Below are 23,177 nucleotides of genomic sequence, written 5' to 3'. Positions count from 1 at the left end.
TGCGTGCGCAAGTGCACGCGCGAGAGCCACACACACCCTGAATAAACAACACAAGCAATTTCTAATATCCTTACGCAGACGTGAACGACTCAATAGTTAGTTCAGAATATTATATTATATTATATTATATTATATTATATTATATTATATTATATTATATTATATTTACTCCTATGTTTTCACTATAGGCAGGGCTGTATTAACATGGCAACACCCCCCAGTTCACTGTGTAACGCTGTGATGTTTACAAGAATTGTTTCCTTTTTTTGTGAAAGACTTAGGTTATTTTTCTTTTCCCCAGAGAGTTGGATGATAACATCACTCTGCCCCAGCTGTTGCACGTATGGAGATTAGAACTGAGGGTGTAAACAGCTAACTCCTCTTTGTTTAATGAATAAATCCCTGTACAAGCACCTTTAAAGGAGTACAGGAAGAGCCTACTATGGATGGATAACAAGCAAATCTTTATTTGCTTTATTTGTGGTCAGGCTTAAAGCTTACTGTTGTATTTTGTTCAATTGGTGCCAGTAAAATGATACTTTGTGGTTCTATACTCAGTGCCAGACTGACTTGTCAAGGTATAGTGGGGGTGGGGGAGCCAAACGTTCACCATGTAGTATTCACTGTAACCAAGATTCATTCTTCCAAACAATCACAGCCTGTCTAGGTTACCATCCCTTTTTTCTCCTGTGATTGGCGCTTTTACCTTATATACAAATGAACCTGTTAAGTATAAGGATAGATACTCAACATTAGAAGAGAGCCTAAATGGTGCAAACACTGGCATCAGGAAAAATGTCCAGCAGCAGCTATTATCACAAAATCTCAGTTAAGACGTGGAGCTTTGCTTGTTTTGTTTCTCTGGTGCACACTGCAGAAAACTTGATCATGTCTAAGGTGAAGGTGTGTGAGACCTGGCCCTTAATGCTTGTATCAAAGTGAGCAGCAGAATCCTTTGACAGATGGTTCTATTAGGAGCTCAGTGTTTTATGATGCATAGGTGCATTATCCATCACTGAAATCAGACAATTGCAAATTGGACCAATTTCCCCACAAGACATGATGGAATAAAGCAGCTTGAGACTTCCAGACTCATAATTAATTTAACACACTATATTACTGCAGGGCTGCACTGCAGTGCCATCACAACTCCAAATGATAGTCCCCCACAAGCAGGAGTTTTCAGAATAGCGACTGCTGCAGAGACTCTTACTTTCTCGGAAACAAATACAGACTCATTTCCTTGTGTGGCTCAGGAATGAGGGAGGAATGGTTGGACCTGTCTGCTAGAAGGCCCCAACAATTCCTTTTGTTTCTCAGCTTCCTTTTGTTTTATTTTGCACAGCCAGAGTTGAGGAATTTTGGCTGTTTTTAACATCGTGTGTTCATTCATATTCTCAGTGTCCACCTTTTTTCCTTATACAAAGAATTCTTATACCATTATACAGTTTTTGAGGTGATCACTAACAGCTCTGTAACTGCATGAGAAATATTGAAGAGATGAGTGGATAAATTTGTTCCCTGGTTGGAAAAGGTTTATTTCCTGATTCCACTGCAGCAGATAACCTGATGGGCAGGTAAAGCTCTTACACTCTTCTAAAGGGTGGCATGTGTAGCTGCGCTGTTTCCTCAAGACTCTTCGACTAACTTCCTTGTTTATTTTGTGACGTGACTGCATGGCACATCAGTGTTTTAGTAAGATAAAACTGTTTGTTCAAAAGCAATTCTGCCAGTTTATACAATCCTGTTTTCATTGGGTTGGAAGAAAACATTAAAAACCTGATCACAGCCTTAAAAGGACCAACATTAATTGCATTGGGGAAAAGGTAATTCATTTACTTTCAGCCTCTAGCCTATGCTTTTTTTATTGAAATGATTTCACTAGAGTCCATTAGTGCTCATATTCTAATAGCAACGGTGCCTCACTTATCCTGTAGTTGGCCAGCAAAGCTCGGTTCCCCGCATCCAAGGCTGCTCTCCTCAAAACCTGACATGCGTCACCGAGAATTTAATTAAAACCTGCTTATTCCAAAAGCAGGCGCTGTCTGTTTGGCCTGGCTTTATTCATCCACAAGGATTACAGGACCACTTCTTTCTAAACCAATTCTTTGAAACAAGCGTTTGCTTTTAAAGCTCGTATCACTAGGCCAAACACCAGAAAGACTTTGACATCACTCAGTTGATCCAAATGGAAGAATCAAAACAACACTTTAATCATCCAGTCATAGTGTTCATTAAACAGTGGTGGCAAATTTAAAATGCACTACAAGATCAAGAAAGTCATGGTGCACATGAAATGCAGCATTTATGTTGTGTGCTACGATGGATCTGAAAGCTTTGTCCAAATATCGCCCCCTACTGGGGAGAGACGTGCATTACTTCCATGTCACTTGGTACTTTTCTTTGCTTTTGCTTTCTGAGAAATAAAACTACATACACAAAAAAAAAAAAAAAAAAAACATACGAAAAAAAAAATTAAATTATACAAGATTTTAAAAAAACCATTTTGTAATTAAAAAGGTTAAGAGTGCTTAACTGACAGCAGTGAACAGCACATGATGAGTTCTGCATGCTCACTGGAGATAGTTCTTGCACATAAGGACACTTGGGGCAGATAAAGTGATGCAGAATTCTCTGTAATTACATTTGCAAAATGTCACAAATACTGCTATTTATGATTCACACTTCATACTCAACACTGATATGATAGAGAAACAGTTGGCGAGATGACTTTCATAAACTACAGTACTTCCCATCCAAGTCGTATGAGTGTGTGCCCTAACCCTACTGTATCATAAAGTGATAAAAGAACCAACAAATCCTGCACATTTATCAGTGTTCTGAACCAGAAAGACTGTTAGATAACAAAGTACAAAAGTGTGCACGGCGTTTTGGTTCTTTAATAACTAAAACATTGTCTTTAAATGGTGGCTAAATTCAAAGCTGTGTAGACCAAATTAGTCGTGGTGCAGAGGAATCCTATCAGGTTGCAGAGGCTGGACAACCCATGGTAACTGCCAAACTTGCTCCTGTAGGCTTTGTACTTGGGATCCTGCTCTTTGAGCTTGGCGTAAGCCTCTTTCTGGCTGCCCAGGCCGATCTCTTCCCCAAGGTTGTGCTCCTTCTCTACCTCCCTCATCAGGAACATCAGCTCAGTGGTCTCTGGGCCAAACCACTGGGCGTTCAGACCTGCAGTGATCAGCGCCACGAAGAACAGAAGCATCTGCAAGATGAAAAGGGAAAGCTTGCAGCTCGATGATGATTCACTCACAAAATGTTTAATTTTCTTTTTTCCCCCCAATCAAAAGTGCTCAGTTTTTTCATTCCTAGCAGCGTGTGATATTTCACCTGTACACTTTCATGCCAGTCCAGCAACTCTCTGGGGTGGTACACAGCATACACAGCCAGGCTGACAAAGTTACTTCCCAGCACACAGTAGAAGTACACCGGGAAAAGCTTACTCTGCACCAGGCCGAAGGTGTGCCGAGTTACCTGCCGAATCAACACAAAGCCTGCAGGCACAGATGTTAAACACAGTGTCAAAACAGGAACGCGTGCATTTTGTTGAAGCTGTGCCTCGTTGCTCTGTAGCCCACTTACCTGCAATGAAGGAAACCCAGAGCTGCATGCCCCAGGTGAAAGAGAGAACCAGGAGGTGCAACACTTTGACAAAATCTGTTGGCTCCCCCTCCGTCACCATGGTGTCACCTTTCAAAAAAGACAAGACATGCTGTGTGAGACAGTCCAGCCAAGGTGTTTGTTTTTCAGGTTTTATGAGTGAAATTCTAGTATTTTAACCGTCTGCTACTCAGTGCTAAAGATAATATAACACTCCACCCTTGTTCAAATGAGGTCCTGGCAACAAAAAACTAACACAGTGTTGGGAAAATCGCAAAGACTTAATTTTTTTCCTTCTGATTTTATTAAAATTTATATTAAAAAAAAAAAAAAAAATGTATTAGAGCCTTTCGCTGTGCTACAAACCAAGTTTGCATTTGACTGAGATAATAAAACAGAAAAGACACAATTCCAATAACATAAATCTAAAGTCTTATTTAGGATTTCTGCTGTATGAAAGCAGTCACAGACGCATGCTCATATGATTATATAGGTCCCATATATGATCACAAATGTAGACGCAGCTTATGGAAATCAATATACAGTGTTCCACAGCCAGAGTGTTTTACAAGCAAATCTCTTGCAGTACTGTGCAAAAATGTTGCATCACCCCTACTTTCTTTACATATTGCTTGGAAAATGGGAAATGGGTGCAGTGCTTTATTGAAACATGGAAATCATTAAAGAAATAATGCAAAAACAGAGTCTGTACAATTCTAACAAGCTTGAAAGTCAATATTTTATTCTTCAAAAAAGTCTGAATTCTCTAGTCATTTCTTTAAGTAGTCTTCAGGAATAGTTTTCCAGACTTCTCCAAGGACATTCACAGCTCCTCTGTGGATATTGGCTGTCTTTTGTACTGTTCTTTGTCAAGATAATCCCTCACTGCTTCAATAATACTGAGCAACAGTTTCTGGAGAACTATTGCTCAAGACCACTTAAAATAAATAAATATTCTAAGAAAGTATGACTCATTGAAAGCGAATGTATAAACATACAACTGGGCGTCGCATTCATTTTATAATATATTGTTAGGTTTTCTTCTTTTGAGCTATAGAGTCCAAGGTTCTGGAGGAGTCCAAATATTCATCCGTGATAATAAAATGGCGACAGAGAGATAAATGTGTCATTTCAGGGTGGTTCTCCAATATGCAGCAGCCCTGATAAAGTCCACAGATTAAGATATGGCAGGAGAGGCAGAGCACGAAAAATACATATCAGAGTATACTGACAAATGAGCAGCCCGAATGCAAAAATTCCTTAAAAGACGTCGATAAAGAACACAACACGGCAGAGAAGCAGGCAGCATGTCCTCCGATAACAGCAGGCAAAAGTCTAACGTTATGTCAAGCTAGCCAGGTTTAGCCTCGGAGCTAACAAACAGTTGCATAAGTTTTATATCAGCGGCGGTGCTGGCTTCGTTTTGGACCTCACTGTGACAGGTACAAGCGCTTACTACTTGTTACACAAACCTGCACTTACCTGTTTTCCTTTCCTCTGCGTTATTCCGAATGAAAAGGACCAACTAATAATGTCAATGGACTCTAAGTTTCAGCGGGTCATCAGGCACTTCCTCTGTCTACTTATCTTGCCTACAGGCCCCGCCCCTCCACAGAAGACGAGCCAATGGTAGTCTATGAAAATCAACATTTTATGATATGCGTGTTTATCATTGGTTCCCCTGTGATGTTTACATTCAGGGCCCCTCCCCTGTACTTACCCGCTACACAAGTGTGCCCTGCAGATGTTGGGAGGATGATTGGACCAGCGTACGCTGCAGGTTTTTGGCTGGCTCAAAAAACGTCAGTTTAAAAATAAATGTAGCAGTTACTGAACTTGCACTACAATATAGATGTATCAGTTGTGTTTTATATATTTTTGAATTGACTGATTTATTTATTTATTCATAGAATAATTATTAAAGGCCATCGTGGATTGAAGATTTACTATCTGATGTGTACAGTGCGTGTATAATCATTCTTTTGCAACTTTGGAAGCTAGAAATAACAGAATCTTCCTTTTACAGTTCACATATCAAAATTATAGTGGACGAAATATACTTTATGCACTGATGTATGGATCAATATGATCAGTAGGTTATGATAACAGAGAAGATGTTGACTTTCTGTTTTGTTCTTTCTGTAAAATTGAATAGTAATTTATGCAGCTTGATTGAGTGGGTGTTTGAGGGTGTGTGTTCCCCAGTTTTCTGTGTAACACTATTAGGGCTATTATGTTGGACGATTTGTGAAGCAGTTTGATCTGAGAGTTTGTCCTTTGCGACCTAATGCTAAGCCTTTTGAAAACGTTGCACCTTAAATAATTTTTAAACGAATTTGAGACAGGAAGGTAAATATTTGATAACGATAATCAGTTATTTCCACAGAAGACAAGCGATTTTATACAGGGAAAGGATTTACTGTCAGTTTGGACACAAGCTTTGCTGTGGCTCATACAGAATTTAATGATTATGCACTCTTTAGTAACCACATTAGCAACCTCTAATTTATTAGTGATATGGTCAGGCGTTATTAAAACTTCTTACATATTTTCACATTTTCTTTGCAGTAGTGTTCAACACCCTTTGGAGGATGTAATGTGTAATGTTTACTCAGAGTACATTTCGATTGGAGTGCTTTCATGAGTACTGGAGTGCTTTTTACTAGAGTATATTTTAAATGAAGTAAACCTACTTTTATTAAAGGACACTTTTCAGCACCAGGAGACCAGTGTAAAGTAATCTGTAGAAGGTGCTGTGGCATAGGGGGTTAAAATGCACAGAGGAGACGCTGGGTGCAAATCCCAGCAGCGCCACACAGTTAATATCATGTTCTAGGTAAGTGAAAAGTTACTTTACCGATTCATATACGGAACTATATGAAGAAGCCTGTGCATGTAATCTACTGTAGTCTACATATGTGATGTCAAACTCATTTTACCGCATACGGCCCACTATCATCTCGACCAATGAAACTCCTCTTTCTATTACAAAAGCTTTAATCACGGGGATATCCTAATATCAGAAAAAGAAGTGCAATTTAGACATTTTTCTACATGACGGAGAAATTGCTGTAGTTGATTCTGTTCATCTGTAGGTAGCGTTTTAAGTGGGAAAAACGTTTCGTAACTCATCCAAGTGACTTCTTCAGCCTCAGCTGACTGAAGGTTTCCCTCAACCCTATAAACAGTAGTGATTGAAAGTGATTGAAAGAAATCTGCGAGCATGATTGTAGTTGGGATTAAACTGCAAACAAAAATCTGCTAATTTCTTATAGCCTAGGTGGTCCTTTGTAAAACTGAAAGTATTTCTAATTCATGTAAAATGTCATTTTTATACTGTGGACCCAACATTTCTAGAGTAGATTAAATAATAATAATAATAATAATAATAATAATAATAATGATAATAAACAACTTTTCTGCCATTTAAGTATTGATCTATTATTTAATTACGTTGGTGTGGTTTTAATGGTCACGGTGGGGTGTCTTTATCAGGAAGGAAAGCTGTAAAATTTACGAAAATACAGGTACAAGTCCAAAATTTCAGCCCTCCTTCACATTTTACAAAGCACTCCAGAGTCCTTTGTTGGCCCGGTTGTTGAGTCCGGGGCTTACGTTTGACGTCCCTAATCTACAGTATCAGCTTGTTTATCAATCTGGAGGCAGATCCACTATTGGACCCTCAGAAGACAGCCAATCAAAAGCCTGACTTAACTCCCACCTAACCAATTAGAAGCGTTCTCAGTGAGACGCTGCATCTGTACCAAGTTGAAGAGCGGAGCATCCTCTGCCGAAAGACATCTCGTTGGTAAGACAACCGTCACGTTGGCGCTCAAATGTCAAAAGCAGAGTGCAGAGAAGCGCACTTCGTGTTTGCCGATTACCTTCTAGGTTGTTTCGGAAGGCAACTTTTGCGTCAGTTAGAATCCTCATACACGACAGCAGCATGTTAGCGCGTTAGCTGCTAACATATAGCGGTAGCTTTCTGGCGTTTATAGAGCGAGCATCTCCGCATCCCGTCGGTTATTATTTTAGCTCTTTGGAGGAGTGTCCACACCTCGAAGCTATGACTATAATAAAACACATTTCAGGTTTTGTTTACACAAGGGCAACAGCGTTGGTTATCGTTTCTAAGACATTTTAAGTAACCCACATCTCGCGGCAGTCATTGTTTTGGAAAATAAACTTTTACTGATAAGCAGCTGCGTGCTGGGATTGTCTGCTGTGTTAACAGTAAGCTGTGTGAGTGATGGGTTAGAGCCGTCTCTGTTTAGTAGAATATGTGAAAGATTCATGTGGTGTTGAAATAATCGGAAAAACGAGTTTCCTGTGGGGAAATTTTAAACGAATGTACACGCAGGCCGAGCAAACAACTTGGAAAGTCGGAGAAATTTTAGTCCAAGACTTTCTCTAAAAAAAAAAATCTATAGCGGACGAAAGTAAATAATTGATTGCAATTTTAATCAACATTTCAAGTTCGTATTTTGTATTATGGTTTTTGCTAATCTTAGCTGCACATATAGGATAGTAAATAATAGTTGCTGTCTACTTATACTAGTCAGAAAAGTTGTTTAATAACAGCCATACTTGCAACAATTCAGATAAAGTGTTTTTATACTGTGTGATTATGTTGAATATAAAAAGACACCAAGCAATAAAATCGTATGAGATCAATGTAAAGGCGCATAAACACAACTTTAAACTCCATGTGAGTGCAAGACACCAGTGCAGTGACTAGTCAGATAACATGGATCACATAAGTTAGGCAGCACACACAGATACATGTCTAAGAAAATCTTCTAAACGACATGGGATGTGAAAGCGTAATGGAAACACTGGTGTTTTGTTTTCTCTGTAGAGATATAATGGGCCGCAGAAAGTCGAAAAGAAAGCCACCTCCCAAGAAGAAAATGACAGGGAACCTGGACACCCAGTTCACTTGCCCTTTTTGCAATCACGAGAAATCCTGCGATGTCAAAATGTAAGTATCGCTCCAAATTCTTGAAACATTCATGCATCGGGGACATCTTGCCTAAAGTAACTGTTTCCTAGGGAACGAACCCGGAACACAGGAATTATATCCTGCAGCGTTTGCTTGGAGGAGTTTCAGACTCCCATAACATGTATCCTTTTAATCAACAAAAGATGCTGCCTGCTGCCAGGGATGTTGGATTTTGCTTTTTATTTAGAAGTATATTTAAAAAAGTATTAACTCTCCGAGGTCTAAGTTATCAGAGGTGGTTACTCGACCCCAACTTTATATTTTGAGAAAAGAGAAAACATACTTCTTTTTTTTTTAACTGATCACTTGAATGATTACTTTGTTCTCTGGTTGCCATGACAAGTGAGTGAGTTAGGGTTGGGTTTGTCTGTGATGATGACTTAGACCTCAGAAGGTTAAATCCACTCTGCACTTGAATACAGTTCTTGATACACATGCACATTAAGCACTTTCATTTATTAAAGTAATACATTTAAGGATGGATCAACTTTGATGCAGCATGTGTGTGTTGAATTTTTGAGCACTTGGTTTGGTTCTTAACCTTTTCTCAATAGATCTGTCCGAGCCGGTGGACGTCTACAGCGATTGGATCGATGCCTGTGAAGCAGCCAACCAGTAGCGTTCCTAACTGACCTTCTGACCTCACTTTCTGCTTCTTGAAGTAATTCCTGTTGAGCTAGCACAATGTAGCAAACATTTTGTCTTTCTCTTGAGTCACCTGGTGTTCTTAGTTTCTTTTAGGTTTGTTTTTTCTTGCCGATTATGACACGTTACTCTGGCTGGGCCAGAGTGTGGCCATGTTCTTCTGACAGTAACATGTAGCTATAAAAACATCAATGTAAATGTTTTCATATCTTATGTTAGTGAACTATTGTAGGACTTAACCTTCCCTTCTTTCGGACCAAACTGTTATATAATAGTTGAAAATGGAACCTATGAAATATTTCTTTAAATATCTTCTCTTAGATCGTTTCAAAGATTTTTTTTTAGCATCTAGATGTTGACATATTTAGTTTCTGGTGACACAATCATAAAATAACTTTTGTCATATGTAGATTTTGTTTATTTTTTCAAACTGTGTCACTATTGCACTGAAAACATTTTTTTTTTCCCTTTTGGACCAATTTATATTTTTAATGCTAGATTTTCCTTAAAAAACACAAACAGACAAAAACAAAATCACTTCATGTATCTCTCGTACACTACTTTGATGTATTTGTGTACTTCAAGTTGCTGACAGTAGTAAGAAAATAAAGTCACGAAAATGCTTTGTGTGTTTTTATTGCACAATGTTTATGAATGTTTCATGTTTAGTGAAAAGCATATTGATAAAGAAACCAAGAGCCAGCATATCAGGGTGAAATGTTAATGAATCTGTACTTGTCAGTGCCAGTTTAGATATCAGCGGGTTAGTGATGATGAAAAATTAATACGCTGTTTTAAAAAAAAACAAACAAAAAAAACAAAAAAAAAACAAAAACAAAACCCCACTACATTCTTGGCTGGATTGTAAAGCTTGTACAACACTAGATGGCACACCTCTACAACTTATAAATCATGGAAGCTTTTGAATGATGGGGAGCTGAGAGGAGAAAAAGCATGCACCACTTTCTGTAACCCAAAGCCAGTCTGAAAGCCAGACAGCTGAAAGTAGCGAACAGTTTGAAATTGAGCTCAAATGGGATTTAAATGTTCTCAGGTTATTTCGCCCCAACAATCTCCAGCACGTAATGCTGCCAGATCGAACATTTCGACTGAACCTGAAGGTCACTTCCTCTTTCATGCTGTTTTTGAATGCATTAATGGTTAATGGGAAGAGTACATACAATAGCTAACTTAACTTATTAAAGGCACGCCCATCTTTGATGATTAGGCTCTTCATCACATGAAGAGGTGATGGCTGTGCTATCCACCTGCTAAAGTATTTATTTATTAAAATAACAGTCTTGTTGCTTATACAAACTGTGCTGTGTGTGTAGACTGTGTTTCGTTGGGACAGCAGGCCTAGTTTGCAGCAGTCGTTTTGACATAAAAATAGTAGGGTAGCAGGCCTAGCCAACAGTTCTGTCCAAACTGACGTCAGTGAGGTTATCTAGAGACCATATTCTTCCTTTTTTATGCATTTCCATCACATGTATGATTTTATTTAAACTGGGATTAAAAAGTCTTTAAAAGTCTCAAATTTAAGCAAGAAATTTAACTTGCTTATACAAGCAGACACCCTGTGCACATATCATGAACCCTGTGATAGGCAGTGGGACCTCTAGCTTTACAAATAACGTTACATTCAAGACATTCGGTGGGTTAAACAGTATGTTGCAAAATCTTTAAAAATTCTGCATATTTGTCATGACTCACATAAGGACATATCTGCAAGCGCATGGGTCTGCTTTGCTGTTGCTTTTCACAGCCAGTGGTGAACAAAAAATAAATAATACTTCATTATAGGTCCTGCTTATGAAAAATATCCCCCTCTGTGTGTGTGGTAAACTGTATCTGTGTTTTATTCTTTAAGTATAGTTAATAAATATATGAATTAAAAAGGAAAACACTATCTGGACTGTACAGCAGGAGTGTCATCAAATGGAAAATATTTAAATTTAGGTGCTCGAATGTGTAACGAATTGTTCGGGCATCATTCCACCACTGGTGGCGTGTGGCCAGGTAGAAGTGCAACAGTAAAGCCAAAGTTCCCAAAAGTCGAAATATTACAAGACTATTTCTTGGAGTACAAAAACAACTGGTGACCAAGTACCAAACTTCAATCTGGATACCACCACACCTGCACGTACTCCTTTATAAAAACCAGTGCACGGTGTCTCTCAGAACCTTATTTGAAAAAAAAAAAAAAAAAAAAAAAAACTTTCTCAGTAAACAAACTCTGAAACGCTCCACAACAAGCCCTGTAAATGAGCCCTGCAAAAATGGCACAATGGGTAATTTAGCAGACTTAACATGACTATTTGTTAGCGCAGGTGCTCGCGGTGAAAAAAAAAAGCAATGTCCGCACAAAAGCTGCGCATCGCAATCAGTCTGTGGACCCGGAGCTTGCGTGTCATCCAAAGGAGTGGTATCCTGGAGCCTGCAGAGCTCTTAATGTGGACGTGTTCGAACTGGGTCGAAGTTCAATAGCACCAACTTGTTTCCCCTCCAGGAACTTTGCATATTTTGCTTCATTATGTTCAAACTGGACTGGTTACACGGGTAACAAAAAAAAAAAAAAAAAAAAAAAAAAAATCTACATTATGATGCAAGTATAAAAAGCTTTAGGGAAAAAAAAACTATAAATAGCAAAAAGATCAAAAAGTCTCCGCTTCAGAGTGTGGTTATTTTTAGCTGTAACAATAACATTATAAACTAGAGCGACTGAACTTGGCCACCACATTTTTTTTTGTGACAGAAGGTCAGTGTAAACACATTTTTTCTCTTTTACTCACGGAAAGCCAAATAATAAGCTGAAGAGTCAAAAACTTGTTTATAAAAGACGGGAAATGAAGCCGACAATGACGTCAATCGATCTGGAAGGTCTGATCGTCGCAAGGACAGTCGCGGCTGGCTGTCTAAAGTAAAAGCAAAAAAAGAAAGGGGGTGGGGGGTTGGGGGTGAGTGAGACGGAGGTGGGGAGGGTGCTGCTGTCCATGGTTTTTCCCCTTAGTCAGAGTACTGGTTGTAGCCATCAAACTCCACCTCGCTCCCGTTGTTGCAGTTGGCCTCAGTAGGGTTGATGCAGTACTTGTTGTCGTAGACTTGGCGGGGCAGGCCGTAAGTGGTCATGCCCTGTTGAGAGGCCCCTTTGTTGGTGCCCATCTGCAGAGAGATGGTGGTGGTGTCACAGTCCTCCAGCTTCAGGTTCTTGTCAAAAATATGCCTCCTGGTTCCTGGAGCCGTCATACCGGACTGTAGCAGAGAAAAGCAAGATGGAGGGCGCAGCGGTGTAAATACACTATACTGTTGCATTCAGGACAGATGTGTTAACAAATCCAAAGAATCCACCAAAACTAATGAAGTGATCTGAGCAAGTGTATATATTTTGCGTAATAACATTTTATCTCTTTGATGCAACAATAAAAGGGATTTTGTTCATTTCAAGATACATTTTAAAAAGGGTATTACATACTAACCATGCTAGAGCTATATCGTTAATAAACTGTGTAGTGAACAAGCGTTACTTTAGTCTAAAATGATACATCTCTTCTCACCTGGCTGGCTCCCTTGTTGGTGCCCATCTGTAGGCTGATAGTAGATTGGTCAGGGTTGTCCATGCCTATTTTGGCATCATACAAATGGCGTCGTGTCCCGTAAGAGGTCATGCCCTTTTGACTGGCAAACTGGTTAGTGCCCATCTAAATACAGAGCAAAACGACAGGATTTACATGACATGCAATGTAGTTATCACCGTTATTCCTTGAAGTGTCTCCAAAAACATCACACTTTAGGATCACATATGAGGTGTGGTTATTGAACTGTCCATTCATTCATGCATTGTTCCTTTTTTATTGTTAAAAAGTTGAGAAGACTGTTTGGGGAATATTCATTCACCAAGAATCCAGCAGGGGGCACAATAACAACACACTGAGAACAGGCTTGGCCAGCAGAACAACGCTGCACCATGACAGCTTGGCCATAAAACAGTACATTACACGTTTAGCCCTTTTGCCACTCTGACCTGCAGGCCTATGACGTTACGTCCCTCCCTGAGCTTCTCGGGAGCGAAGCGCCGCTGCTGTTTCTCTGCGTACTTCACCCCTATATCGTACTTTGAGTGGAAACCTTTGGACTTGGCCTGAGAGACAGAAGTGGTGGGGACAGAAAGGAAAAATGGTGGTAATAAGAATGCACTCTTCATACCCACATTGCTTTTATTAGATCCATGCTGTTGCCATGGAAATCTAAGCAAAAAAAAGTATCAAGATCAAATAATAATGTGCAGCCAGTGGTGATTTCAGCGAGATGCCGACATATGTGAATGTGTGTGCACCGCCGCCCTCACCATTCCAGCCAGAGCGATGAGTGTGCACTGGACCTGAGTGTGGTTGACATTCTCAAACAGATCGTTGGCCTCAAAGATGTCGTGTGGCTTCAGGCCGTACTCCGTGATGGCACGGACGAAATTCCCTATGTTTTCCAACTGAGAGAAAGAGCAAGAATACAGACTGGAATAAGATCTTTTGGGCATTTATACATGCCTGGATATATTGGCAGAACAATGGTACTGGCCAGTCTGGCCCTGCTGACAGCTGTCAGCCTATTTGCTATCGGCAAATAGTGACATTCAGCAAAAGGCAGAATGTCCAAAAATAATGTAATAAAAGATCTGAAAGGTCCTTTAAAAATTTTTTTAAAACTAGATTTCTTTGTTTCCCTGGTACAAAAGATGGGATCAATACAAACAAACAAAATAAACAATTATCTATCAGCATATCAGCCAAATTATTATTATTTTAAACTCTTATGTTACCGGCCCAGAATTTCATAAGCAATGCATGCCTTTTACAAACTGTCTGAGTAGATCCTGTGTTTTTCTTCCTAGAATAAAACCTTGCATAGCAACAGAAAAAAATCTGTGACGGTTGCCATCTTGTAACACAAGAAGCTCTGCAGTTTCGGAAATGATCTTATTCGCCTTTTTTTGTGATCTCATGTCGGAACTGAGGCTACAGCTCGTGGGCAGTCAGCTTACCTTGGCACCAGAGCCAAGTATTAAGATTCAAGCTCAATAACTTTTGCTAAATATTGACTCTCTCGATTTGCGCCCATGCCCTTGGAGAGTGCGACTGTGTGACGGTCTGTGTGCATGTACGGCAGTGTCAATATCACAGCGAGAACTTTCTGAAAGGCGTTTTAATCAACGCTTAAGAGCTCTGTTTGCTTTTTCCTGGTCCAATACTAGGCTAATAAAAGCTGCGCTAAGATGAGCCTCATTTGATATGGAAGCTACTTTATGGAAGGTAAATAAAAGTCTTTGTTGTCAGTGCCAGTGCGGGAGGCAAACCAAGTTCCACTCGGTGTGGAAAACAGCCCTGAGTTTTGAGAGCTGGAGCATTACCTGGTGCCAGTTTTGACTGGAGTGGTTGATCTTTTTCACAGAGCCCGGCTGGAGAACATTTATGAGCCTACAAAAAGACACAGAGAGAGAGAATTTAAGCAAATTCCTTCTTTAAAAAAGAAAAAAAAAAAAATGTAAAAAAGGTGGTCCATCCACTCACTCGCACAACAGTACTCCATCTTTCAGGCTATCCATGAAGCTGTCCCCGATCCTTTTGCCAGTCACATCTTCAATCCACAGTCTCAGCTCCTCTTCTTTATGTGGGTCATATTTTCCTGCAAGCTGAGAAGCAGAACAGAGCAGAGATGATCGGTCAAACATGATATGAATTTAGATTTTTTCTGGTTTTGTTGATTCAAAACAGTAAGACATTAAAAAATTAAATAAATAAATAAATAAATATAAGACAGCTGACCCTTTTATGGGCCCTGTAGAACAAAGAGGCATTAATGTGTGTCCACAGTGAAATAATATCCAGTGGATCATATATACATTAAACATTTATATTGTATTTAGTGCGTATTAGACTGTGCCTGCTCTGACCAGAACAATGTAACTGTGTACAAGCTGTAAATATTCATCTAAGACAATGTTCTCCAGGCACGCTGAGACGGTGCAAGGACATGGGTATTAGAAGCCTCCGTTTAGTCTGGGGACCTAGTTAAAACAAGGTCCAGTTTCAATCTCACCCAGGAGCAAAACTGTAAAACATCCAAACAAAATACAAAAAAAAAAAAAAAAAAAAAAAAAAAGAGCAAAATAAAGAAAGGCCACTTTACAAGTGATACCATTTGAAATTATGCAGTGCTAGAAGGGCTTAATTATATTTCCTCATTCAGGGGGTCACGCTGGGGGTTACTGCATAGGGTCTGCTGTGCAGCATAGGTTTTTTTTGTTTTTTTTTCCCCCCCATCAGGTTTCTACTTCATCTGCTGGGCAACTTCTCTCCTCAAGAGACTGCCAACTGATACACAGTGTTCAGAAAAATGTTATACAACTCACAACAAATTTTTACTTTTTGTCAACTGATTAAGATTATCGTAGACTAAATCTAATGATATTTAGTCGACTAAAACTAAAAGAATTTAGAAGCCTAAATTATGACTCAAAGAATTTAACCGTTTAGTCAAAAGACTGACTAAAACTAAATCAAAACTGACACTGGTCGAGTCCTCCATTAACACAAAGAAGCCTTGATGTATACAAATCTATGGGAAAATGGTGGTTGGGTTTCCTTGACTTATGACCTCCATAAACACTTTTTCAATGAGTTTATGGTTCCAATTGCTTGTTTCCAAGTCTTATGGAACATATAGTGAAGTCCAAATATTGTCAGAAAGGGTGATAAAGCAGGTCACACTTAAAGGCCTCCTTTGTGACTGGCAAGTTGCTGTGATGTGTGTGTTGTGTGTTTGAGAAATCAAAAGTTACTGCACAATCAGAACCAAAATACCAATATGGCAATGACCAAAATACTCAGACTGTAAGATGAGACTTCAACCAGTGCAGACGTCACAGCGGCACAAGTTTGTCTTTTATGTACACTCAACTCTAGATGATCTTATAATACATTTTATTTGATATTTTCTAGTCGTTAAATTTGAGAAATCTTCAGTAAACTGCATGTGCCACTCAATTATTCATATATTTGTGTCTCCATGAGGACGTGTGGAGAGACAGAAATATGTGTAAAAGTCTCAAGTCACCCCTCATGTCTTTATATTAAATGGGTGCTGCAGTTTATTGAAGCATGCAAACATAAAGGAAAATGCTGTATATATGGTAACGTTTGTACAATTGTAACAAGCTTGAAAGTCAACTTTTGGTATGACCACCATTCTTCAATATAGCCTGATCACTCTTAGGCAGCTTTCTATAATTTCTTTAAGTAGGCTTCAGGAATAGTTCTCTAGGCTTCTTGAAGGACATTTAAAGCTCTTTTTTGATGTTAGCTGCCTTTTGTTCCATTCTCTGTCAAATTGATCCCACATTGCTTCAATAATGTTGACATCCCGGCTCTTGGGAGGCGAGTGCATAAGTGATAAAGTTCTATTGTGTGTGTATGCTTTTACTGCATTCGCAGTGTCTTTGGGAGCGTTGTCATGCTGAAAAATGACGCTGTTGCCAATCAGATACTTGCCATATGGTACTGAAAGGATCAAACTTGACAGTATTTTTTTCAGCATTCATAATTCCATCATTTTTGACAAGATCACAGCACTAGCTGAAATGTGGCCCTAACCTCCACCATGTTTTGCAGATATACCCGCCCACTGTTATACCCCTCTCCTGACCTTCTCAATACATATTGAGATGATCTGAACCAAAAGTTTCAAATGCAGATTTATCGCTCCATCAGACTGGCTTCCACTGATTTTATTGTATAATGTGACAGCCCAGCCTTTTCTTCCTGTTTCGGTTCTTTAAGAATGGCTACTTCTCAGCCATCCTTCCACTGACACCTTTTCTGATGAGATGGATCAAAAGGACCAGATACATCTCTCAGGTTCTGAGTCAGATCTTTGCTGGATTTCTTCCCCAGTTTCTTGATGTTCCTAATGACTTTTAGATAAAATTTATCTGCTGAAGATGGGTTTTGGGGTTCTTTTTGTTTTCTTTTTAAGACCCGACACTTTCTTTTGTTTACTTGTCCCTCTCCTTTTAAGGACACTGGCCGAGCTTGCTACATTTTCAGCTAATAGCTTTTTGGGAATCACCTTGTTGGTGCAAAAATACAATTTTATTCCCCTCAAACTTTTATATTTGGCAAATTTTATTTTATTATTCATCAAAAAAAACCGCAAACAAATTATATGTTTCTTTGACAGGCTGCTAGTAACAAAAGATACAATTTAAAATTGGTTCTTTTGGAAGTCGTCTGTTATGTGTCGACACAAGACTTTTTTTTTTTTTATGCTTGATGATTCAGAGGTCAGCGTTAAGTGACTTAACAAACAAACAAAAACATTCCTTTGAAAATAGTCAGGTACAAGAACGGGACTGAATAAGTATAAAAAAACAAAAACAAAGAAACACTCTGAAGAACTTAAAAACTATTCCTCAGGACCTCTTTTTAAAAAAAAATGGCAACAAAGTCAGGCTCCTGGGAGGTAAAATGTAAAGAAATGATGAGTGGCTAAAGAGTTTTGCACATTACTGTATGAGATGATTATTTAAGTGCACTAATTGAAAACTGGCCTCTCTGTTTTATCTCAAGGTGGAGCGCCTTTCTAAAGATTAATCAGGAAACTATGTATAATTTACACATATGTATAATAAAGTGTTCTACTTTCAACTATCAGTAAGAATAATAAGGATACTGTATGTGAGAAAATGGTACGAGAATAGTAGACTCTGTAATCTAAAATACAACATTCAAATCCTTAAATACGTGAATGGCAGCTTCTTTCATGCCTCAGTTTCTCACAGAGGATGACGCTCCATATCTGAAAGTCTTACTATATACTGAAAAATACTCTAAGCTGAGGTACATAAAGAGAACAGGAAGAAAAATGAAATGTGGACATTTCTGCATGCAGAAACACACGGGCCTCTCCCCCTCTCTCTCTCCATGCATTTCCTTATTGGCACAAACACACTGCCCTAATACTTTGAATTCTGGCATGGGGGTTTAAGGCTGCCCCCCCACCCCTTCACTGCACACACACGCACACACGTTCTCGGCCCCTATTCCTGAATGTTCTGCAGATAAGTCTTCACAGTCTGGGATCAGCAGCCAACACAAACAAGTATTTCAAAGCAGCAGGGGATAGCGTGGACTCCAGTCCATCACACCAAACTTGGGAGAAACAGCTTTTCCTAAACACTCCTCCCTCTGCCTGTCTCGCTCTGTGTATTCGATTGGCTGAGCTCATATTTCTCCCTCACAATCTCTCTCCTTCTTCTCTCCCTTTGGGTTTTCCAGAATCTGCCCTTTTACAGTGAGTTGACTATTCAGGCACCCAATGTCCGATAAAGGCACACCAAGTCAACAGGTCCCCCTTCCAGTGGGGGGGAGTTTGATTTAATTGTGTTGCGTCTTTTGATTACCACTGCCACAATAAAAGCTATTTTAGGCATGAAACACACACCGATAGAAAAGGCAAACAGAACAAAAAATGATCTGACTGTATACTGACGGATGTTATCGAGAGCATGTAACACTTGTAATTCCACCATGAGTGGTAATTACAATAAATAAATAAAAAGAATCAGTAACTGTAAGATTGTAGCAAAAGCTATCAGAATGTTATGCTAGCTGTCTTAGCTTAGCCAGCATTAGCTAAAAGTAGCCCCATGTGTGGCTGATCATACCAGACCAAGTAAGGCTGTGGCAGTAAATCTTCTGACTCCACTGAACTCCAGGTTGGTGCATTTCATTTCTTATGAATAGAACTTTTTATTTGATCTGGTGGTGGGCTCTTTTTAAAGGGTTAAATAGTGTCACGTGAAGCCAAAAAACCAGTACAACCAGTACAAGACTGTCAGCAAAGTGTGTCAGGATGTCACATGAAAAGTCAAATGAATTACTCTGAAGAAAACTCTTAATAATAAATCATCATCCCTGAGGAGACACCCAGTATCAATATATAAAATCAGTGTTGCAGATAACCGAGGTGGAGCCCATGTTTGTCTGCTTTATATACGGTTAGGCAAGTACTACAGTATATTGATTCTAAAACCATGGATTGGCCCTTTCCTGAAGATTTGAAATAAAGGATTAACAAGACATTGTAGGATGATTAATAAATGAGAAGAAAGAAAGCAATAGCCCTCTAATTCTTTTATAGTTATATTAATTTAGATTTTTGAACAATAAACTTAAAAGGGAAAATAAGAAAAAGCCCCCAGTAACCCCAACATTTTCATAGGGATCAATAAGCCCAAGAGGTTTAGCAATTGCTGGCTTCATCTCCATTGATGTATTGTGTGCTTGAGATTTATCACTTCGTTTTATGAGTGAAATGCCTGCTAATTTTGTGTTTTCTTCAGATGTTTTGTACTTCAAATAAATATATATTCAATAAGCTTAGAGCTTACAGCCAATTTTATTTAAGGAACCATACTGTGCAGCTACAGCATGGATTTATTAAGAAAACAAATTTAATGGGATTTTGAAATATTAACCTTACACTCAAAGATCAAACTGATAGCCTGCCTTAAAGCACAACTTGTCCAAAAAAACCTAGACTGCCCTGCACAGTATAGTGGTGAGTTCAAAAACAAGTGTAACAATAGGAAAGAGTAACGAAGTGCCAGTAAGCTGACGCAGCCATGCCACACACGTCACACACAGCAGTTTGCAGAAGGAAAAACTGCCAGCGTTTGTCACCATAAGCTAACGGTCAGTTCGAACCAAGTAGGGCTGCTGCAGCTAAACTCTGGGTGTACTGACCCGAGCAGTGGACTGTGACAGAGAAAATTAAACAGGCTCACAAGAATGGCTCCAAAGCTTTGCTACACTATCACAGGCCATTTGCTGTAACCGCTGGTGTAAATACGCGAGCTGAGCTGTTAGTGCCTGATATGTGGATTTCCGCCCCTCCCTCATTTATTTGTTTGCATCGAGTCTCCTTGGATTCACTGTGTGAACTACTGGCATGGCCTTGTCTTTGCTATCTATCGCCTATCTGTCTCCTGTCCACCTGTGTTCTATCAGGACAGTGTTTTGTCATTCTTGACTTGGATGTAAACTGTTTAGAGTGAGCACACTTTCTCAGGTTCCAAGTCAGAGCCCAGTCACTCCATAAAAGGCCATCAGATGATGATCATGTACCTGTCAGTCTTTCTGCTGCATCTCTGCCCCTCTCTGATGTCACGCTGCTGGAACGCAGCATCCCGCCATTACCCTCATTTAAGCCCTTAGGCTTAAATGAAAATTTTATATCCCCCCACCCCCAACACACACAGACACACACACACACACGACCCTACTTCTCAATTTCCACTCACCGTGTGTACGTGATCGGCTTGGAAATGGCACAGTGGTGCCGGTAAAATAGCAGCCTGACTGCTGAAAGGAATGCGGGCTTCACAGAGTGTGCTGCACCTCTGCATGAGACTAAAGCACAGCTGAGAGATGGCACCATTCAGGGAAGAGGCCAGGGCAATGATGATTATAATGATGATGATCTGGGTATTGGAACAGTCACAGGCTGACCTTTCTCATTCTGGCTGTTAGCAGCTGTGACTCATCCAAACATACAGAGTCACTGCTGTCACCGCACAGGCAGAAAATCCCAGTAATTTTATTCACACTCACTAAGTGAACACGGCCTAGCTTCCCCACAACGGTGACAACACAAAAATGCTTGAAAAACAGGATTGTGTATGTTTATCCTTTCCCAGGTACAAACTGATTTAAAGGTGGAATGTGAGTCAACACTTGTCAGGTGATCCGGCCATGTTTTTTTTAATTAAAAAACCCAGCAATAAAATGTGCAATGGCAGAACCCAGATAAGTTCCACCCTGCCAAAATAATGAGAAACTATTTTTTTCAAAGTGATATATATTATATTTAATTGTATTAGGCATATTAGCAACAATATTCCACATCCCAAAATAAATACTCTCACTGACCTAATCACTAGAATCTTTCAACGCTTACTGAATGTAATACTTCCTGTTAAACTTGTGTCATATGTAATTACGTATATGGAATTGCTTTCCAGTTTGCTCTCTCACATGCACAAACATTTAAGTCTAGGAAAAGGTTCATAAAAGGTGGAGGATGTGAATTTTAATGTAGTATAATTAGTGAGGGGTGCACACTCACTAATGATACACCAAGTTTTTAATGTTGGCGTGTGTGTAGTTTGCATTTATATCCAATTTCTCTGCTCAGTCCCCTTTCTCACTGCACAGAGCAGCCTCAAGCTCAGCCTTTGTAAGATCACACCTTCTTCCATGTTTCAGTCACTTTTTGATTTCTCTGAGGGGAGATCAGCCAAACAACAATAACAGAGCACGTCCTCCACCATGTGCTTCACTCCCGCACACTATAAAGCCCTGACCCTGCATAATCGCACGAATCATTTGGCCACTAAAGCCTGTTTTCTGCTCCAAAACAATCACCTCCTTCACTGTGTGATCTCTTACCAAAAGCCAGGAGTGTGTCACCGCAGCGGTTTTCCCAAGCACACAACCTGAAATTAAACTGGAATGAGATCACAGCACTGATGATACCTTTTTTTCTCACCCTCTCGGTGTAACGTTAAGATACATGTAGGAGTTCCTTTCCAACTGTTTGATGCAGAGCCACAGGCCAACAGCAAGTGTATTTATCCCTACGTCGTTTGCTGCGAGGAGTTTCAACATGCTGGACTATAAAAGCAGCCACCACAAACCCTCTCTTCTGTTTCTTTGTATCACAGTTAGTTTCGTTGGAAAAACTGCCTATTTACAGCAGGCACAGAGAGCTTGTTGCTTACTTTGCTATTATACTGGGTAGATCTACCTGTTACTGACCCTTTGTGGACCTCTGACCCCCACCAGAGGAGCCCATGCTTCACCTACAGCGTCCAAACACACTCTGGATAACTAATATATAAAAAATGAAAACATACCTTACTCTTGACCTCGGCGGAGAGTCCGAAGGCTGGGCCGCTCCTGAAATGTGTTGTCATTCTGTCGGGTTTTCTTTTCTTTTTTTTCTGGGCTATTTACAGTGGAGCTAGGGGGAGAGCTTTAAAAATGGAGAAGCAGGTTAGAGCTCTCTGTCCGAACAAGGCAGGGGAAGCACGCAGAGAAAGTCCCCAACAAATCCGCGGGTATCTTTTTTCCCCCCTTTTCTTTTCTTTTTATTAATAATATTATTATTCGCCCCAGTCGTGCTCGGACCTGCTGGTGGAGGCTTTTGGACAACTTTCCAACACTTTTCCGAATCTTTTTAAAACTCTTCCCATGTGTGTGCTCTTTGATTGGCCGCGAGGTCCGTCCAATCCGGACGCAGCCCCATCACGGAGGGGAGTGATGTCACCGCTCGGGTATTGGATTTAATCAGTGTCACTTTTTCCACCTTCATACCGGTCCGGGATAATTCACACGTGTGTTAATATGCAGTTTGAAGAAGTTATGTCATTGTTCAGATCAATTTCTGTTTTTACTCAAGGTCTTAAAAGGAAATTCATGTAGCAGTAACATTTAATTCAGTAATATGAATAATTAAATATTAAGGACATCTATAGCCTAGATAATTGCAATAAAATCTTAAAGTAATATATTATAAAAGGAAATCTTAAAACATCTTAAAAATATACGCTTAGATATATAAAAAATACTAATATATGTCTAAAACCGGTCTACTATGCTAACAGAACTACTAAAACACGTTATTGCCAAAATTAATTACTCACCCGTCATTGAATTCAGGTGTTCCAATCACTTTCATGGCCACAGGTGTATTAAATCAAGGACCTAGGCATGCAGAGTGTTTTTTCAAACATGGGTCGCTCTCAGGAGCTCAGTGAATTCTAGTGTGGTACTGTGATAGGATACCACCTGTGTAATAT

General features: G+C 39.6%; 3 protein-coding genes across 4 annotated transcripts; 1 reads left to right on the top strand and 2 right to left on the bottom strand.

Annotated features, from left to right (window-relative positions):
* Nucleotides 1-2,183: 2,183 nt before the first annotated feature.
* tmem205 (transmembrane protein 205) lies at nt 2,184-5,218 on the bottom strand. Its single transcript, XM_031748318.2, has 4 exons — nt 5,101-5,218; nt 3,601-3,708; nt 3,349-3,512; nt 2,184-3,223 (listed from the first exon to the last, which is right to left on the bottom strand). Exons 2-4 carry the CDS (start codon nt 3,698-3,700, stop codon nt 2,921-2,923), a joined length of 567 nt encoding a protein of 188 aa, XP_031604178.1. The 5' UTR covers nt 3,701-3,708; nt 5,101-5,218; the 3' UTR covers nt 2,184-2,920.
* Nucleotides 5,219-7,337: 2,119 nt separating this feature from the next.
* Nucleotides 7,338-10,060, top strand: elof1 (ELF1 homolog, elongation factor 1). Of its 2 annotated transcripts, none has more exons than XM_031748355.2 (4): nt 7,338-7,426; nt 8,477-8,599; nt 8,671-8,741; nt 9,175-10,060. In XM_031748355.2, the coding sequence occupies exons 2-4, from the start codon at nt 8,484-8,486 to the stop codon at nt 9,237-9,239; spliced, it is 252 nt and encodes an 83-aa protein (XP_031604215.1). In that variant the 5' UTR covers nt 7,338-7,426; nt 8,477-8,483; the 3' UTR covers nt 9,240-10,060. The 2 variants fall into 2 exon arrangements, with proteins under 2 accessions (XP_031604215.1, XP_039467429.1); XM_039611495.1 differs by having other exon boundaries at nt 7,367-7,426; nt 8,463-8,599.
* Nucleotides 9,886-22,595, bottom strand: cnn1b (calponin 1, basic, smooth muscle, b). Its single transcript, XM_031748345.2, has 7 exons — nt 22,233-22,595; nt 14,827-14,948; nt 14,667-14,733; nt 13,611-13,748; nt 13,287-13,403; nt 12,820-12,963; nt 9,886-12,517 (listed from the first exon to the last, which is right to left on the bottom strand). The coding sequence occupies exons 1-7, from the start codon at nt 22,290-22,292 to the stop codon at nt 12,272-12,274; spliced, it is 894 nt and encodes a 297-aa protein (XP_031604205.1). The 5' UTR covers nt 22,293-22,595; the 3' UTR covers nt 9,886-12,271.
* Nucleotides 22,596-23,177: the final 582 nt, after the last annotated feature.

This window comes from Oreochromis aureus, linkage group 4 (genome assembly GCF_013358895.1).
Source record: "Oreochromis aureus strain Israel breed Guangdong linkage group 4, ZZ_aureus, whole genome shotgun sequence".
Lineage (NCBI taxonomy): Eukaryota > Metazoa > Chordata > Actinopteri > Cichliformes > Cichlidae > Oreochromis > Oreochromis aureus.
Note: the sequence above shows the minus strand (reverse complement) of the source record. Positions and strands in the feature narration are given on the sequence as shown.